The sequence below is a fragment of the Dysidea avara genome, chromosome 10 (genome assembly GCF_963678975.1).
Source record: "Dysidea avara chromosome 10, odDysAvar1.4, whole genome shotgun sequence".
Taxonomy (NCBI): Eukaryota; Metazoa; Porifera; class Demospongiae; order Dictyoceratida; family Dysideidae; genus Dysidea; species Dysidea avara.
Genome location: NC_089281.1, coordinates 2,908,632 through 2,924,095, shown reverse-complemented (window position 1 = coordinate 2,924,095; position 15,464 = coordinate 2,908,632). Strand labels below are relative to the sequence as shown.

The 15,464-nt window shown below is 37.0% G+C and overlaps 2 protein-coding genes across 7 annotated transcripts in view; both read left to right on the top strand.

Annotated features, from left to right (window-relative positions):
* The window catches only part of LOC136269309 (uncharacterized), a 74,240-nt gene extending 73,480 nt beyond the window's left edge, over positions 1 to 760 (top strand). For all 4 annotated transcript variants that reach the window (XM_066064859.1, XM_066064860.1, XM_066064856.1 and 1 more), the window contains one exon: positions 432 to 760. In XM_066064859.1, the coding sequence (XP_065920931.1) occupies positions 432 to 491 (60 nt within the window). In that variant the 3' untranslated portion in view covers positions 492 to 760. The remainder of the gene's footprint in view (positions 1 to 431) is intronic.
* On the top strand, positions 439 to 15,464 carry LOC136269307 (uncharacterized). 3 transcript variants are annotated; one of them, XM_066064852.1, is made up of 11 exons: positions 439 to 551; positions 7,892 to 8,287; positions 8,710 to 9,638; positions 9,699 to 9,822; positions 12,499 to 12,636; positions 12,694 to 13,021; positions 14,118 to 14,317; positions 14,378 to 14,506; positions 14,564 to 14,632; positions 14,688 to 14,756; positions 15,194 to 15,464. In XM_066064852.1, the coding sequence occupies exons 2-11, from the start codon at positions 7,964 to 7,966 to the stop codon at positions 15,254 to 15,256; spliced, it is 2,373 nt and encodes a 790-aa protein (XP_065920924.1). In that variant the 5' UTR covers positions 439 to 551; positions 7,892 to 7,963; the 3' UTR covers positions 15,257 to 15,464. The 3 variants fall into 3 exon arrangements, with proteins under 3 accessions (XP_065920924.1, XP_065920926.1, XP_065920925.1); XM_066064854.1 differs by lacking the exon at positions 439 to 551 and adding an exon at positions 1,944 to 2,014; XM_066064853.1 differs by lacking the exon at positions 439 to 551 and adding an exon at positions 5,131 to 5,297.

The following is a 15,464-nucleotide window of genomic DNA, read 5'->3' as shown; positions in this document are numbered from 1 at the left end:
GTGTATCATTCTAGCTCTCATATTTTTTATACTACATAAAACTCAAACAGATGGTGATGATGATTATGTAACATCTTCTCTGCACAAATATGTGGACTGTGCATACAATATAAGGAAAATGTACATATAATTTTGTGTATGAGATAATAGGAAAGACGTGTTTTGTGATAAATTGTTAGCCACATACGTAACTCCTTCAAACATATTATTTTTGTGGTCTTACAGCTCTTTTAACAGCTAACTGTACAGTAGTATGTACATGTTAACCATTGTATTTCCTTTTTGATTGGTTAAATCTCATGGCAAGTATTAAATTTATGTACATATGAATGTGCATATATTGTAACTAAGTGAGGTATCCTAAGTCATTTTGTTTGCCAACATCGTCTGAAAGTTTCCTAGCTTGTTTAATACCATCAATCATTTTTCAGGTACAACCACACTGTAGGCCGACTGCAAAGGAACTACTTCAACTGGATTTCTTCAGATAATTATACATAGAATTCTGTCGCACTATTGTATACTAGTGTGTATCTGATAAAATTTATCAGGTATGCGAGAATTTGTAATAGTTGAATAGCTAAACACATTTACATAGAATAATTATACTACACAATTGTAATGTTGTGCACTTTAGCTAAAACTGTAGCTATCATATAGTTAATACAAGCAGCTAAATATGTATATACGCATATTATTGAACTGTAGAACAGGTTTTGTAGTGGAGGACCATAATATTGTGAAATTATAGCATCACAATTACAACCATTTTAAACTTTACTGAAGGCTGTGTGGGATTACGCATGGAGGTACCACATGCATTCACTGATGTATACTCTTCCATTATACAATCAGTGCAAGTGACTATATATATATATATATATATATATAGAGAGAGAGAGAGAGAGAGTTACATGAGATATGCAATGCATATCTGCATGCACAGGTAGAACAGTGTCACTATAGTGTATCGCTGTATTGTACAGTTGCTACAGTAGATCTATATAGGGTATCCACATTGGCATGTACATACAAACTCACAATTGTAGCTAACTTTGTAAGTGTCTACATCTATAGCTACCTTTTACTATCCCATGATCACTGGTGTCACTTTCACGGCAATGGTAGCTTACATGTTTGTGAGGTGCATGTTTGATTCCTTCATCTGGCAAACCACACCCTGTTGTGTGAGATATTCCCTGGCAGATAGTCAAGTATAAGTAAGGCTTGATTATAACTATAGGATAATCATTTTAAAAACTCCTCACTATATATACATTTTAGCTAACAAGGTGCATGTCATTCTGTGCTGCTGATCAATCTGATACACCTGAGCTAATGTACCTTTTCTTTGTTATTATTTATAGCTACTAAACATTCATCAACGTGTAGCTACTAGCTAATACCGTACTGAGCTCTGAAGTTATCAGGCTGAACTCAGTGATCTTGAGCGTCCATAGCTATATAGCTAACTTGCAGGATTATGCAATGCAGTTTATATGGATAGTTTTATGAGTAGCTATACAAAATATATCGTATAGCTAGCTATAGTAGGTGGCCAGGAGTGAATTGGCAAAGAGATAGCTAGCTAACTACCTAACGCAGTGCGACATCAATGCTCCAAAAGTTGCAATGGCCTGGCACTTTGGAAGAGAGACTCAATTAAGAAAGCTAAGACTGTCCCTGCATACTCTATAGCTACAAAGCGAACAGTGATGATGATACTAATGTCATAATTTGACAATTACATGTACACAAGAGCCGTCAGCAGGGTTACCAAGCTTTTTTACTGGGTGTATCAGCAGTTTTGTCTTCCCAGTATGAATATAACAATTATTTTACGGCCAGCAAATTTTCACGAGGTGGGCGCCTCCGGAAATCACGCCATGCCGAAATGCACGAAAGTCAGGAGACCGTCACGCCAGCCCCTCACGCCACAATGATATCTCAATATTATTAGCCTCGGACTGTTCTGTGACATAGTAGCTACCTCTAGACAATTTGCAGCTAATTGGTAAGTAATACATGCACTCATTCACTATATTAATAATAGTCTATGTGTGGACTCTGAACGGCCCTGGCCGGTGGCCGAATGGTTTGCCTTTCTCAATGTAAACCGCCACCTATGTATGTACCGGACTGTACGAATGGTTCTGCGTTAGGTCCTTAATGAGTTCACTGATAGCTAGCGATGCTGTCTGACCGCGGCGAGTCCTGGTGAATCCACGTAGGCGGTGTATAAATAAAGCTCAGTGACTCAATGCAGTGATTCACTGAGTTTGTCTGTTTGACCTCTTTCCCCCCAGGATTTTGACCTTGCAACACTGCATGTGCATCATAGATAACTTACAATATCTATTCCTGCACGTTTGGATAACTAGTTATGTAGGCTTAATTATACTTTTTTTTCGGTATAGCTAGCTACCGGCTGTCTTGTACCGCCAGTCCGAAATCCGGCAGCCGCACACTCTGCAAGCTGGCCTGTGACCAGTGTCATAAGCTAGATTTGGTGAAGCTTACACTGAAGAAGCTGGTGAAAATTAGAGCACTGTGACAGCTTGATTGTGCGCGAAATTGGTGGTTAACTTCAACAGACTAAGGTAGTGGTTGTGGCTTAACCGATTAGTTCAGTAATCATATGACACGATAAATAAGTATAACAGCATGCATGATTGACAGATCTGACACTCCAAGTTTAAACTGTATAGTAGCTAATTTTATGGTGCTAGTGAGGATGCTGGGATATCTAGCGGAGCCCTTGTAGGCTTGAATCTTAGGGGTGCTTCATGAGAGGTACATTGACTTTGTGTAGCACAAGACTGAGCTGCACGTGTGCTATAGAACAGTGTTGGGTGCAGAATGTATTCCCACTATACACGTATGAAGCTACAAGTATACCCTTGTAATTTAAACTACTGTTACGTAGAGTAGAGGAAAACTTTGGTGGGGTTAAACTTTGGCAAATAATAAGCTGAATCTATTTGGCGAAATAAACTATACATATAAATTTCCATAAAATCTTATCATGCTCTAATTTTGTTGGTTGTTTATCATTGCTAATATAGAGTTTTTATAATTTCTATGCTTTGGGATTATAATTTTATCAGACTATACATATCAAAACTTGTGTAAGATATTCCAGATTTCCGAATAGGTTACGCCTGTTTCGTATAAGACTACACCGTCTTCTATATAAGGCGCCATAACTTCCGCGTACTCTGGTTAACAGACATAAAGTTTGGCTTACCAGATTCCTCGATGAAAGGTGATTCGATTCATGTGTAAGTTCTTTGTGCAGTAACAAGGGAGAAGCTAAAAAGGAGCCTTGTACCAAGAAATTTACGTGTTCACAATGCCCGTAAAAACATGTGTTTTTCAACATATCTCTGTAAACTAACCTGTTTAACAATTTGACACGGTCAGAGTCTTATTAAGCATCCTTTGCTGCATAGAATGATACCAAATTTAGCGAATGTAGTTGATTACAACATCTTGTAAATTGGGATTTTCCTCGCCGAGATAATTAAATTTTCCAGTAGGTTAATGTATGGAACGCATATTATGTCATCATCAGCAGTTTATAACTGTCAACATTTTCCCATTTGTACGGTCAGCATTGGATAGAGAAATTCAAGGGCTTCCTTTTATCGTATGGTGTGCTGTAGAGATTTTGTGAGCTAAAGGTTGTGATTAGTGTTTTTGTATGTGGTGTAAAATACATGTATTTTGCATTTGACAATGAATAACAAGGAGTGATGAGGTTTTATGTTCAGCTTTTACCAAGCTAAGGTTTCAAAAAAGATATTAAACAGATATTAGATTTATTTGATGCATAATTCTTAATTTTTAAGGGTTTAACCCAGTGTTTTGAAAACTTTTAATGTTGACCACCTGAAAATGCTTGATTTGACAAATCCCATACATATGTTTTGATATGATGGAGCAGGCTGTTAGTAAGTTAGGGAAGAACTGCAATGTAGATGCAAACCTGGCGATTTGTACAATCCCCACACGGTTGCAATGATGGAAGTAATGTCAGGAACCTCAGCTGTTGTTGTAGGACATTCCCTATTCGAAATGTTTAATATTAATAACCATTCTTATTACTGACAACTGAACACTCTTCCATCTCTTGAGAGTATTATCTCTTGAGAATATTGTCTGAGATTTACATAGCTAAATGCCACTTGCAGGCTTGAGTTTTAAATAGACATTTTCTTTCAATGGGAAATGTGGCTCTGCATGTGGTTAGTTAATTGGTGAATTAAACTTTGGCGAATTTTCTCCTTACCCGCAAAGTTTCCCTCTATACGGTAGTATTTACGAAGGGGATAAGTGCACTGTGCTTTGTCATTGTACCTGGTACCAGGTGTTTTAGTCTTATAGGAAGGTAGGATAAAAGTTAAAGCCTATATGGCCAGTTGTATATAAAAGATCATTAATAGCATAATATACTTTTAGTATCATGCCCAAGTGTACATGTGGTTTGAAATATTATAGTACCTTTATCAAACATTGTTTCCTCCAGTATATACTTCAATTACTACCACTATTAACTATTTTCATTGTTTATTTAAACAACCAGCAGTTTTAAGTTTAATATAATGTAGGTACAGTATATCATGGTGCTGTGTTCTCTCTGTTGATTATTTAATGACGGCAAATCCACAACACCTCACAATGATAGTGTTTGCATGAATGTGGGTTGTGGCAACAGTTGTTATTACAACTGTGTCACAAGTCACACATACAACTAGCCATTGCCTGCTGCCAAGGAGCATGTATCACTTCAAAGCTGCAAAATATGACTGACTACTCTGTGAGTGCATGAGTATAGTGAGATCTGTGGGTTGTACATCAATTTCATGCAGCTCACACATAAAAGTGAAACTAGAATTGCTGTACCACAAGTTGATATTAGCCATGTTTCACATACTTTCCCCTTTATGTGTAGGGATATGATGGGTGGAGCACAGAAATTCAGTGAAGTTCATAATATTGGCACAAGCCAGTTGAGTAATTTATATCCTAGCCAAAGGCAGGCATAACATAAGTGTATGTTAGATACCCACTGGAGGTTTTTTAGTAGGGTTGAAAACCCGAGGGCGCGGTTTGGTCACCGAGGCGTGGTATTAATTAGTGACCGAGGCGCAGCCGAGGTCACTAATTAATGCCCGCCGAGGTGCCAAACCAAGCACGAGGGTTTCAACCCTACTAAAAAACGACAGTGGGTATCTAACCTATTTAGAAAGCAGCTCGTTACCAGCACTGACAAAAGAAGCACAGAGTCACGCTAGGTAAGGTCCTTTACAGCGTGTTTGCTTGTGTCGCCGGCTTAGTGGCCAGGTTAGTGTTGTTTTAGTAGCTGTTATTTAGGTCCAAGGCTTGTTTATTAGCTAATACAAGCTGGCCACAAAGCGACGAGCTTTATTACAACGCGACAAGCTGTATTACAACTGGCCACGAAGCGACAAGCTTTATTACAACTGATGCCGCGAAGCGATAAGCTTTATTAGCTACAACGCGACAAGCTGTATTACAACTGGCCACGAAGCGACAAGCTTTATTACAACTGATGCCGCGAAGCGATAAGCTTTATTAGCTACAACGCGACAAGCTGTATTACAACTGGCCACGAAGCGACAAGCTTTTTATAACAACTGGCCACGAATCGAAGCGACAAGCTTTATAACAGCTGGCCACGAAGCGACAAGCTTTATAACAGCTGGCCACGACACTACAGGCTTTATAACTGGCCACAGAGTGACATGTTACAAACAGGTGCAATAGCATAGCTGAAGTGTGTTGATGGTACAATGGCGACAGTGCTGACAAGCAGACGAACGCAAATGACTTGCTGTAAACTCGCAACACCAGTAGTTTCACTGATGGCTAGCTAGATGTGAATGTGAACATTGTTGGGGTAACTGTGATATGCATCGAGCAGCTGGCTCTTTCGGTTGATGGCTAGATTGGTCGAGTGCTGGTATGGCTGATGAAGGTAAAAACCCAACCCTCACTAACCATACAACCACTAATTAAATCAGTGACATAGAAAACTCTTTGAAGTGTTGCTGAATTTACCATAACAGTCTCACGTGACAAGAGGTCTCTAAATGAAACTTAGAGCCCTTACCTCAGGTCTCTAAGTGGTATTAATAACTTCATTAACTGTGTCAACATCAAAGAGAATTATTCATGCTGCTTTCTAATATGTATATGCCACCTGATGATGTCTTGAAGAAGCAAATGTAACCCTTGAGAAATTATTTTCACAGCTGGGTGCCTTACCAACAATTCATTAAAATATTTTGTGTGATCAGCATTAAACTGGTTAAAGTTTTGACAGCACTGTCACATGACAGCACTGTTATCACATGGTTTATACAATGGTAACTTGAATGCTTGCACTGCAACTGCACCTTATCCAGTAGATTGCTTGGTTGGACAAACAGTAATCCCAACTTAGGAATGTGATGATAATGTGAAAATTATGACAGCTATTTCACACGGTGCATTAAGAATTCACATGGTTAGCAAGTTTTGCCACATGTGCATGTTTACTACGTACATATATAGAGGTAGGTAAAAAGTGGACCCAGGGATCAATGACCCGGGACCAGGGACCCAACTCTTTTTGGACTTTTATACACTTCACAGTATTCTATACTTGTACTAGGTACTAGACTGCAAGTAGTCTTGCATTGCCAATTCACTTTTTCCCTGTCACACTGTTTAAAACAATTAGAATTATAAGTGCCTCTGAAAAAGTGTCTGACGCTGACTGCATTTATAGGTTACTCACCTGCTGCACAATGAGCATACTAGTCTATTATGTCACCTAGGTACCAAACATTGTGCAACAACTATTCCAGGAAAATAGCGTTATTGTAGTATATACATTTGCATTATTAAATTGATTGCTGCTGCATTTATTCTCTTTACAGTAACAAAATATAGGTACATGTCATACAGTACAATAGTAACTGTATATTGAGGATCATGGAGGTTTGGGCTTTCTGGCAAGAATATCACCCCATAAAACCAGCTTTTCAATGCCTTCATGGTGTCTTGGCAGTATTAGTGAGGTATAAACAAGCCCAAAAGTGTCTTCAGAATGGCCAAAAATGCTTCAGATAAGTTGCTACGGAATTTAATTTTTTTTGTTTAGCAGAATTTGTACTGACTGACTAACTGCCTGATACCTTCAGACAAGCGTAACTTGATAACCGCTTAGGCTACAGGCTTGATTTCTTTGCTGTTAGACGTCGCTTCAGCCTGACTGGTGCCTTTTGGGGCACTGCAGTAAATACAATGCACGGATCATGAACCTACCTTTGTCCCCCTTTGTGCCCCATTTCTAGTGCATAGTGTTGATTCATGGTAGCGCATATGGTGTCCTCTCTGCTGACTATCGTGTTTGTAATGAAATTGTCTGTGTTTTTTGTAGTGGTTGAAGAGGTATTTCTCATTTGTCTGTAATGCTGCGTAACAGGCTGAACATTGAAAATAAGGCATAATGGCAATTTAATAATTAATGGTTGGGGTGCATGTTCAGACGTAAAATTAATTGTATGGCATGTCAGGCACCATTCTTCCTTTTAATGTGGTATGTGCAGGTTTGCCAGCCACATTATGCATGTCATAAAAAATGTAAGCAAACAAGTATAAAGTGTATAGGAATTAAATGTCCACTAGTATATTTGTAGGTATAACCAACCTCTCTTGTTTCACTACTTTTTAGCTATTCGCTTGTTTCACTTCTTTTTTTCTTTCTTTGTTCCCTAATCCAACTTTAATTTTTTTCTTCTACATACTTGTTATTGTTAAAAGCATATACAGATGTTGTATGCTCATTTTAATGTATAAATTAAAGTTTCCTTTACTACAGATACATATATAGTGAAGGAATGTCATAAAGAATTGGACAATAAAACAGATTCATTGAGAAATTTACCTGAAAATGGCTGAAGTAGACAATCGTTATTATCAGCGTTGTGGTCAGTCGAAGGAAAATTTTGAAGACAATTGCTTTGCTAGCCTGAGCAACAACATTCAGTATAAGAACTACAATGGAGTAATGCATATTTTGATGATAGTGTTAATATTCCTGGGTGCTCTTATGTCTGAATCGTTCCAATTTAATATTATTACTTTAATTTTTGCTTTACAACTAGTTTGCATATGGGTAATGATATGTTCAATGATAGCAGTCAATGTTCGTTTCATGTTCTACAATGGACGATATCTTTTTTGCAACACCACTGTAACACTGATGTGGAACCTGGTTGGTCTTGTACTTGTGCTTTTCTGTTTGTTATTCACTTCATGTGTTAGTAGCTTATTTATTCTAGTGTAGGTGTAAATAGTTGTAACCTGACATGTGTAAGTACGTACGTACGTATTTAAATTATATGCAAGTACTGGATAAAGAGGTACAACCTATTCTGCATATATATTAACATGTACTTAACCAGGGAGAACTTTGAATAGTGTACTTTAACACTGTATGTTTGTAGGGACATCTTAGGTGCTTTGACCCTCCCAAAATAACATAAACTATATGCATAACTACTTTAGTATATATATATAGAAAATTATACGCTTGCATACAACTCACTGTGCATAAGCTCATGTAGCTGTCACATTGTATGGTGAGTATATGGTGGGTATATGTGTTAAGCAATGTGATACTGTTTTTTTTGCTAGACAAATGGCTTACCTCAACCATCAGGACTCACTATTACTTATTTCCATAAAGATGTAAAAGTACCTTCAACAATACCTTCCTCAGTTGTTGTTAACAGTGAAAGGCCATTTGATGGGACACAGCAACCCAAGAAGACAGCAGAGTGCAGACAAGGAATAATACCTATATTTGCAGAACTGTGTGGTACGTCATATTCTTCAAATCATCACATTACATCAGATATACAGGATCAAAGTGGTGACACCAGTACTCCCTGTCTATCTTCTATTCCTAAGAGTCAATTATTTTCATTACAGTTACCAGTACAAAATCCATCCAGCACCCCTGATCCTCCATCTTTACCACATAATGAATCTGTTGTATCAATTTCTGATGATGATTCATCAAATGAAGCAACTGAAACACAAGAACCACATCAACCTAACTGTACTATTTCTAATACAGCAGTACCTGAGGATGCTATTGATCATTCTGACATTGTACATGATGCTGGTGGTCTTATGGAAACCACTAGCTATGCCACTAGTACACTACCTGGTACTACTGAGTCATGTTCTCAACATTATGGAACTGGTTTTGATAAAGATCACCCATTATCCAGAGAAGAAAGTAAAAAATATGTACAGTTGGTTCCTAAGGAAAAGGACATTGGTACAATACTTGAGTCACATCATACGGATGAGATATCATTAACGAAATCATCTTACCTACAAGTTACAACTAAGCCATCAGCTATACCTAGAACATCAACAAATGTTGGCAGACCACAGAGATTCCCTCGTAGAGCATGTGTGGTGTATAAGAATGAACAATACAGTTTAGATCATGAATTATTATCACTTCCAAGAGCAACGAAATATTTAGTGAAAGTGAGAACAGAAATTAGTCCTGGACGTTTCATGGCAAAATTAGAACTGCACTGTGCGAGGTAATAATAGTAATTATAATATTGCTATAATTATTTTAAATATTTCCTCCTCTCATGTAGTGAAGATGAAAAGCTACCCAACCTGGATGTGACTGCAACTACCAGTAATGAACAAATTGTTCCAGTTAGGGAAAGAAAACATTTTCGTTCTAACATCAATAAAACAGGATATGTCCTATTTAGTGTGAGTTACTATTCACTACAGTAAGAGAGCCATGTGGAAGAAAAATATGTGGCCTGTATAATACGAATGAAGTTTATTTTTATAGGTGTCAGTTTGTTTTGTCAGTAATAATGTCAGTGAATATTTGTTATTGGATTCTCACTACAGTTGACCCTTTATACTTCTCAGTATAGGTTAGGAAACCAGACTGAAGTTCTTCATGGATTAATTGGTTTCTAAACCATGAAGACCCAAGGGTGTGGTTCCTAACCAACTTAGAACATGACTCATTGTTTACTTTAACCACATTATATTTTTTGAAGTACGTACACAATCAAAAACAAGTTTTATTTAAGTGCATTTTACTAAATACTATACAGTGATTGTGCTTGAAGTACGAATAATTATTCAGCAGGTTTCTAACCAATTCAAAGAGGTTTCTATTATGTCAGGAAGTTTCTTAGTAGTATTAGAAACCTAATTATAAATGAAAGATCAGCTATGCATGCCATGTTCTAATTCAACTTATCATTTTTTAAGTGCACAAAAAATGCAAGCAAAAGAGAATCTTTTAAAATGAACTTAGAGAGCTTGTATGCCATGCAGGAAGATTTTCTCATATTTGGTAATTTGAGTAGTGTAAGCAATCAATTATCAACCGACATATTATCGGCCAACACGACGTCTGTTATTGTCATATAGAATCTGGATTCAAATATGGAATTTTAGAACACTCAGCTGCCTCATGCTGCTTTGTTTTGCAGTTCTAGTGGTTTAAATCAACTCCTGTCACATTATACTGTCAGTGAATGACGAGAGATTTGTTATGATTTGAAGGCAGACATCTTGTACAGGCTTTGTCTTTTCCTGTTTGGTAAAATTGATGATAATAATGACTTAGTTTGTATATGCTAGTCTGTTATTCTTGGCATGAAAATGGTATTAGTAGTGTACTGAATTTTATCCGTGTTGTTTCTTATGTTGTGGCGTGCACTAAGCCATACACATGACGTTCATCCTAAGAAGGGCTGCAGTCTTTCAAAAGGCTCTAGTGATTGGCTATGCCAGAATAATCATGCTTCCTAGTGGAATAATGTTTGTTTACACATATATGCATCTGTTTACGAGAAAGTCATCACTGATAGAACTTGAAATTTGTGTCCTATGTACTGTTTAAGGTAGTTTTATAACCATGATGGATTAGTAGCTGTACAGAGACAGTCATTAAGAATCATTTATATCAAGAGTTAATAATAGTGGGGGGAGAGTGTCTAACACTGCATAGGCCTGTAAAAAATGATCCTGAGAAATTCAAAGGGATTCTTTCTGTAAAACTCTGTAATTTGTAGTATTCTCCATAGGTGAAGATTGTTTCAATCATCACATTTCTTTGTTCTCTCAGTGTGCAATCATCACATTACCTTGTTCTGCCTGTGTGAACATTTTACACATCTGAAGGAATCCCTTTGAATTTCTCAGAATCATTTTTTACAGGCCTATGCAGTGTTAGACACTCTCCCTCCACTATTATTAACTCTTGTTTATATGGATAAAGAAAATGGAAAGACTTGCTGAATGATGAACAATGGAGATACTTAGGAGGAAATAGCTCAGAAAACAAGGTGAAGTCTTATGAGACTATCTAAACAACAGGATCTAGGAGAATTGACTACAAAAGTAAGGGTAACTGGAAGAGTGTTTACAATTCAAAATACCACTTTCAGCTACTGTCAGCTACAGTACACTTGAGGTTTGGATTGTCACATGCTGTCAAGTGTTGAAGATATGTTACACTGCTCACGAGTAAGGTGTACATAGTGGATAAGAATCCCATACACAGTGGAAAGATGGTTATTATTTAAGGACAAAGAGCTCATACGTCATTGGTTATATTGCTGTACAGCAGGAAACAAAGTCTTTTCAGTCGCACCAGGATTACTGTGCTGACCTTTGTAGCATCCTTGATGAAATCCTAGTACTGTTCGATTTGCTTTAAAACATATTTAAATTGTTTTATTAGAAATTGATTTGAGTGTATTTTGAATATCGCATTTAAAACGTAAAGAAATTTTGGTAGAATTACAATTAGTACTGGTAGACTATTTTGTACTATTTTGGACTGTGCGAAACGAAATACCTCAAACCAAACAGTAATTGATGTACGCAAGTTAATGAGTGGATGACAAATGATATCAATGGTAGATAATTGATGCTATATATACACCACTGTCTTTGGCCAGATACTACTGAAGAACGCTACTGCCTGGGGAGCTGGTACAATGTGAACACCTAGAGTATTAAATTGTCTATCGCTGGATATAAAAAGTTTGTACATATCTTGTGAATCCCAAGGTTGGTGTACAAGACCTTCAGTGCTGGTCACTGTAAAGCTTTAATAACAATAACACAGATGATAATTGATTGCTCACTCTAATACAGCTAGAGAGGAATTACACAGTTACAAATTTTCAAACTTGTGTGTCAAAGGGTACAATACATCTGTGTGAAATTGCATTATTGTTATTTGGTTATTAACAACCGTGACATAGCTTGCTGGGTTACTAGGATGCATGACACCACTGTAATCTTGCCAGTTTACTTGATCAAGATTTTGTGTACATATGCAAGCATTACTGTAATTATTATGTCATACATCCTTTAATTATCTCAAATCCAGCAAAATATTATTCCCCACAGTCAGATCTTGAGAGTTTCTCAGGACACATTCAGTATCCACTACCTAACAAGAGAGCTACAGCCAGTAGGATTGGATATGGTGGAAATGCTATTGTATTCGTTGTGTTCCATGCTGGGAAGGAGTTTGCTGTGAAAAAAGTAAGCTATTCATGACTTTGGCATGCGTGATATTATGCATTTCTTACTATCTTACAGACTGTTTACCGATCAAAAGAAATCAGTGTTCATTCTCAACTTTGTCATCCCAACATTATAAATCTTGAAGCTGTTTTGGTTGGAGAAAAACATGAACGTCACAGGGATAAGTATTATGTCTACTGCTTCATGCAGAAGATGGACATCAACTTCAGAAATATCCTTTCCACTAAAGATCATGGTTGTTTGAAACACTTAAAGATGAAAGTGGTTGAGAAGAAAGATCAGTGGGAGACAGTATTACTAAATGTAAAGCATGTACTGAGATCAGTACTGAAAGCTTTGGACTACATGCATGGACAAGGACTGATACATCGTGATGTTAAAGGTATATATCGTATTATGTAACTGAATTACAGTCGCAAGAAAAGTGGTCACTAGTTGGCCTGATGCCCATAACTGTGGAAACAGTTCTTACATGAAAACATTTCAACTTGCTTTGCAACAGCGTTGTGATTTCTATATAAAAAAGTTGTTCCAAGACTTCAGTTCGACTAGTATTGTCCTGTGGGTCCTGTTAGGTGGGCTGATTCGTATCTGTGCATGCTCCTTCTTTATGAGAACACACTTAAATGATAACTGTATAGTGTTACCCTTGCAGAACCACTATAGACATCTAGATTACAGCTTGTTGCATGAATCAATTCACCATCAATGCCCTGCAGTAAATCTTGATGAATACATACACTTACGTAGCCATCCACATTGTTAATCATGATCGAGATTACTTAAGTCATGTGATCCAATTCATCAGATACTCTGTCTGACACTGGCAAAATGTACCCCAGATAGCCCAAAGCTTTTAACCTTGATCTTGTTTTGATATGTAAATTAAACTTAGTTGGTTGTTATCATGACACAAAATCAATCATCCTTATCATGGTAATAACATATGCCACTTATTTTGTTTCTACGCCAACATTTGTTTACATTAACATATACTAACTTCTAACAGTGTGCCGTGTGTAAAAGTTGTATATATATATTGTATGGGAATGCAAATTGGGCACCATTGTAAGTCGTTCAGATTCTAATTTTGTAGGCAAATCATTAATACAGATAACTTTAAGGAGGTGTCACTTTTATCTTCCTTACTTAGATAGTTGCATAGGTTAATTGTTGCTTAAAGCATCACCATTACATATGTGGCCATGATTTTTTAAATCACGTTGGCAAGAATAACCGTACAACTTTTAGATGGTTACAGAATCATGAACTAGCATATGGAACATTAATTGCTTGATAAGTTTAAGAGAGATGACCTGCTGATAAAAATGGCACTGCCGTGTAGTGCTGCAGACATATATGGATAAAAGGATAAAATGTCACTATCCCTAAAGCAGTGTTATATTGAAAGGTACCCGACTTATGGTCCTTGATGCAAAGATTGATTCCCTTGACATAATATGCAATTTTTTCTCCAGCCAGCAACATACTGATCAAGACAATATGCCAGTGTAGTGAAGTGTTATACTGTAGTTGTCAACACAAGTTTATAGTACAGTTAGGAGACTTTGATTCATCAGCCACAGTACCTGGTTATCAGCTACACTTAGAGGAACATCAGATGATAAGATATGCCAGTGTGTTACCACTGGGTACTATGGGATATAGGGCTCCTGAAGTGAGTAGTCACTTACTGAATATATTAACATGTGATTATTACTCCAATTCCATTTGGCAGGTTTCAATGCACCTAGTACTATCTGGTCCATATGAAGTACTGTATACTACTGGAATGGACATATGGTCATTTGGTTGTTTATTACTAGCAATATTTATTGGAAAGAGTGGACCCCTCAAACAAAGAGGGGTAAGTTACATTTCTTAACAATATTATGCACAATTCAATCATCTCACTTAATTGCAGGAAGCATCACTTCTACTGTCTGCACAAAATCATCCATATTCACATGAACTATATCATAATCAGAAAAAGGTGTGTAACTATATCCTTGTACCTACTGTATATGTGCATGTCTATACAATTACAGATTAAAGAAATGCAAATGCATTATGCTGATGTTCCAGGAGTTTGCGGTGTACTACAAGCATGTCTACAGGTGAGGCCATTGACATACTACTTGCTAATTGACATCCTTGTGTTTGAAGCAAAAATATATGAAACACAAGAAGGATAAGCCTGTGATACATGCCTGGGTACCTGCTGTATGCCACAAAGCACACATCAAGCTAAAGCAACAACTAACTCTGAATAACAAATAACCCAGCCTATATAGCTTTAACCATTATTGGGTAATGCTTACCTGCATGAATACATTAGTTCGTTAAAAATCCTATCAACTTTTTATATCACTTTGCTGTCATGATCACTTTCAAGGTGTGTTTGTGCTTGATTGTACCCATGCAACTAACACTGCCAAGGCATTATGAAGGTAATGGAGGCTAGTTAAGTCAATATTTATAATTATGGAAAAATGCAACTATTGTGATCCCAAGGCCTAATATTGATTCTAGCCTTTAATTGTTCTTTTTGCAGGTACAACCACACTGTAGACCATCTGCGAAAGAGCTACTTCAGTTGGATTATTTCAACAACTAGCTGAGAGAACAATAATTTTGTATGCATATAGTTATTTTTTGTTCGCTTGTTTCTGTATACTGGCCTTATTGACACTCCCTTCCACCTCAAGAAATAGTCTCAGCGATTTATGGCTATTACTACTACTATGTACATTTTCACAGAGTTGTATACATGTATGTATGTGTATGGTAACTTTTTCAGACACTTGATCATGATCTAAACACTT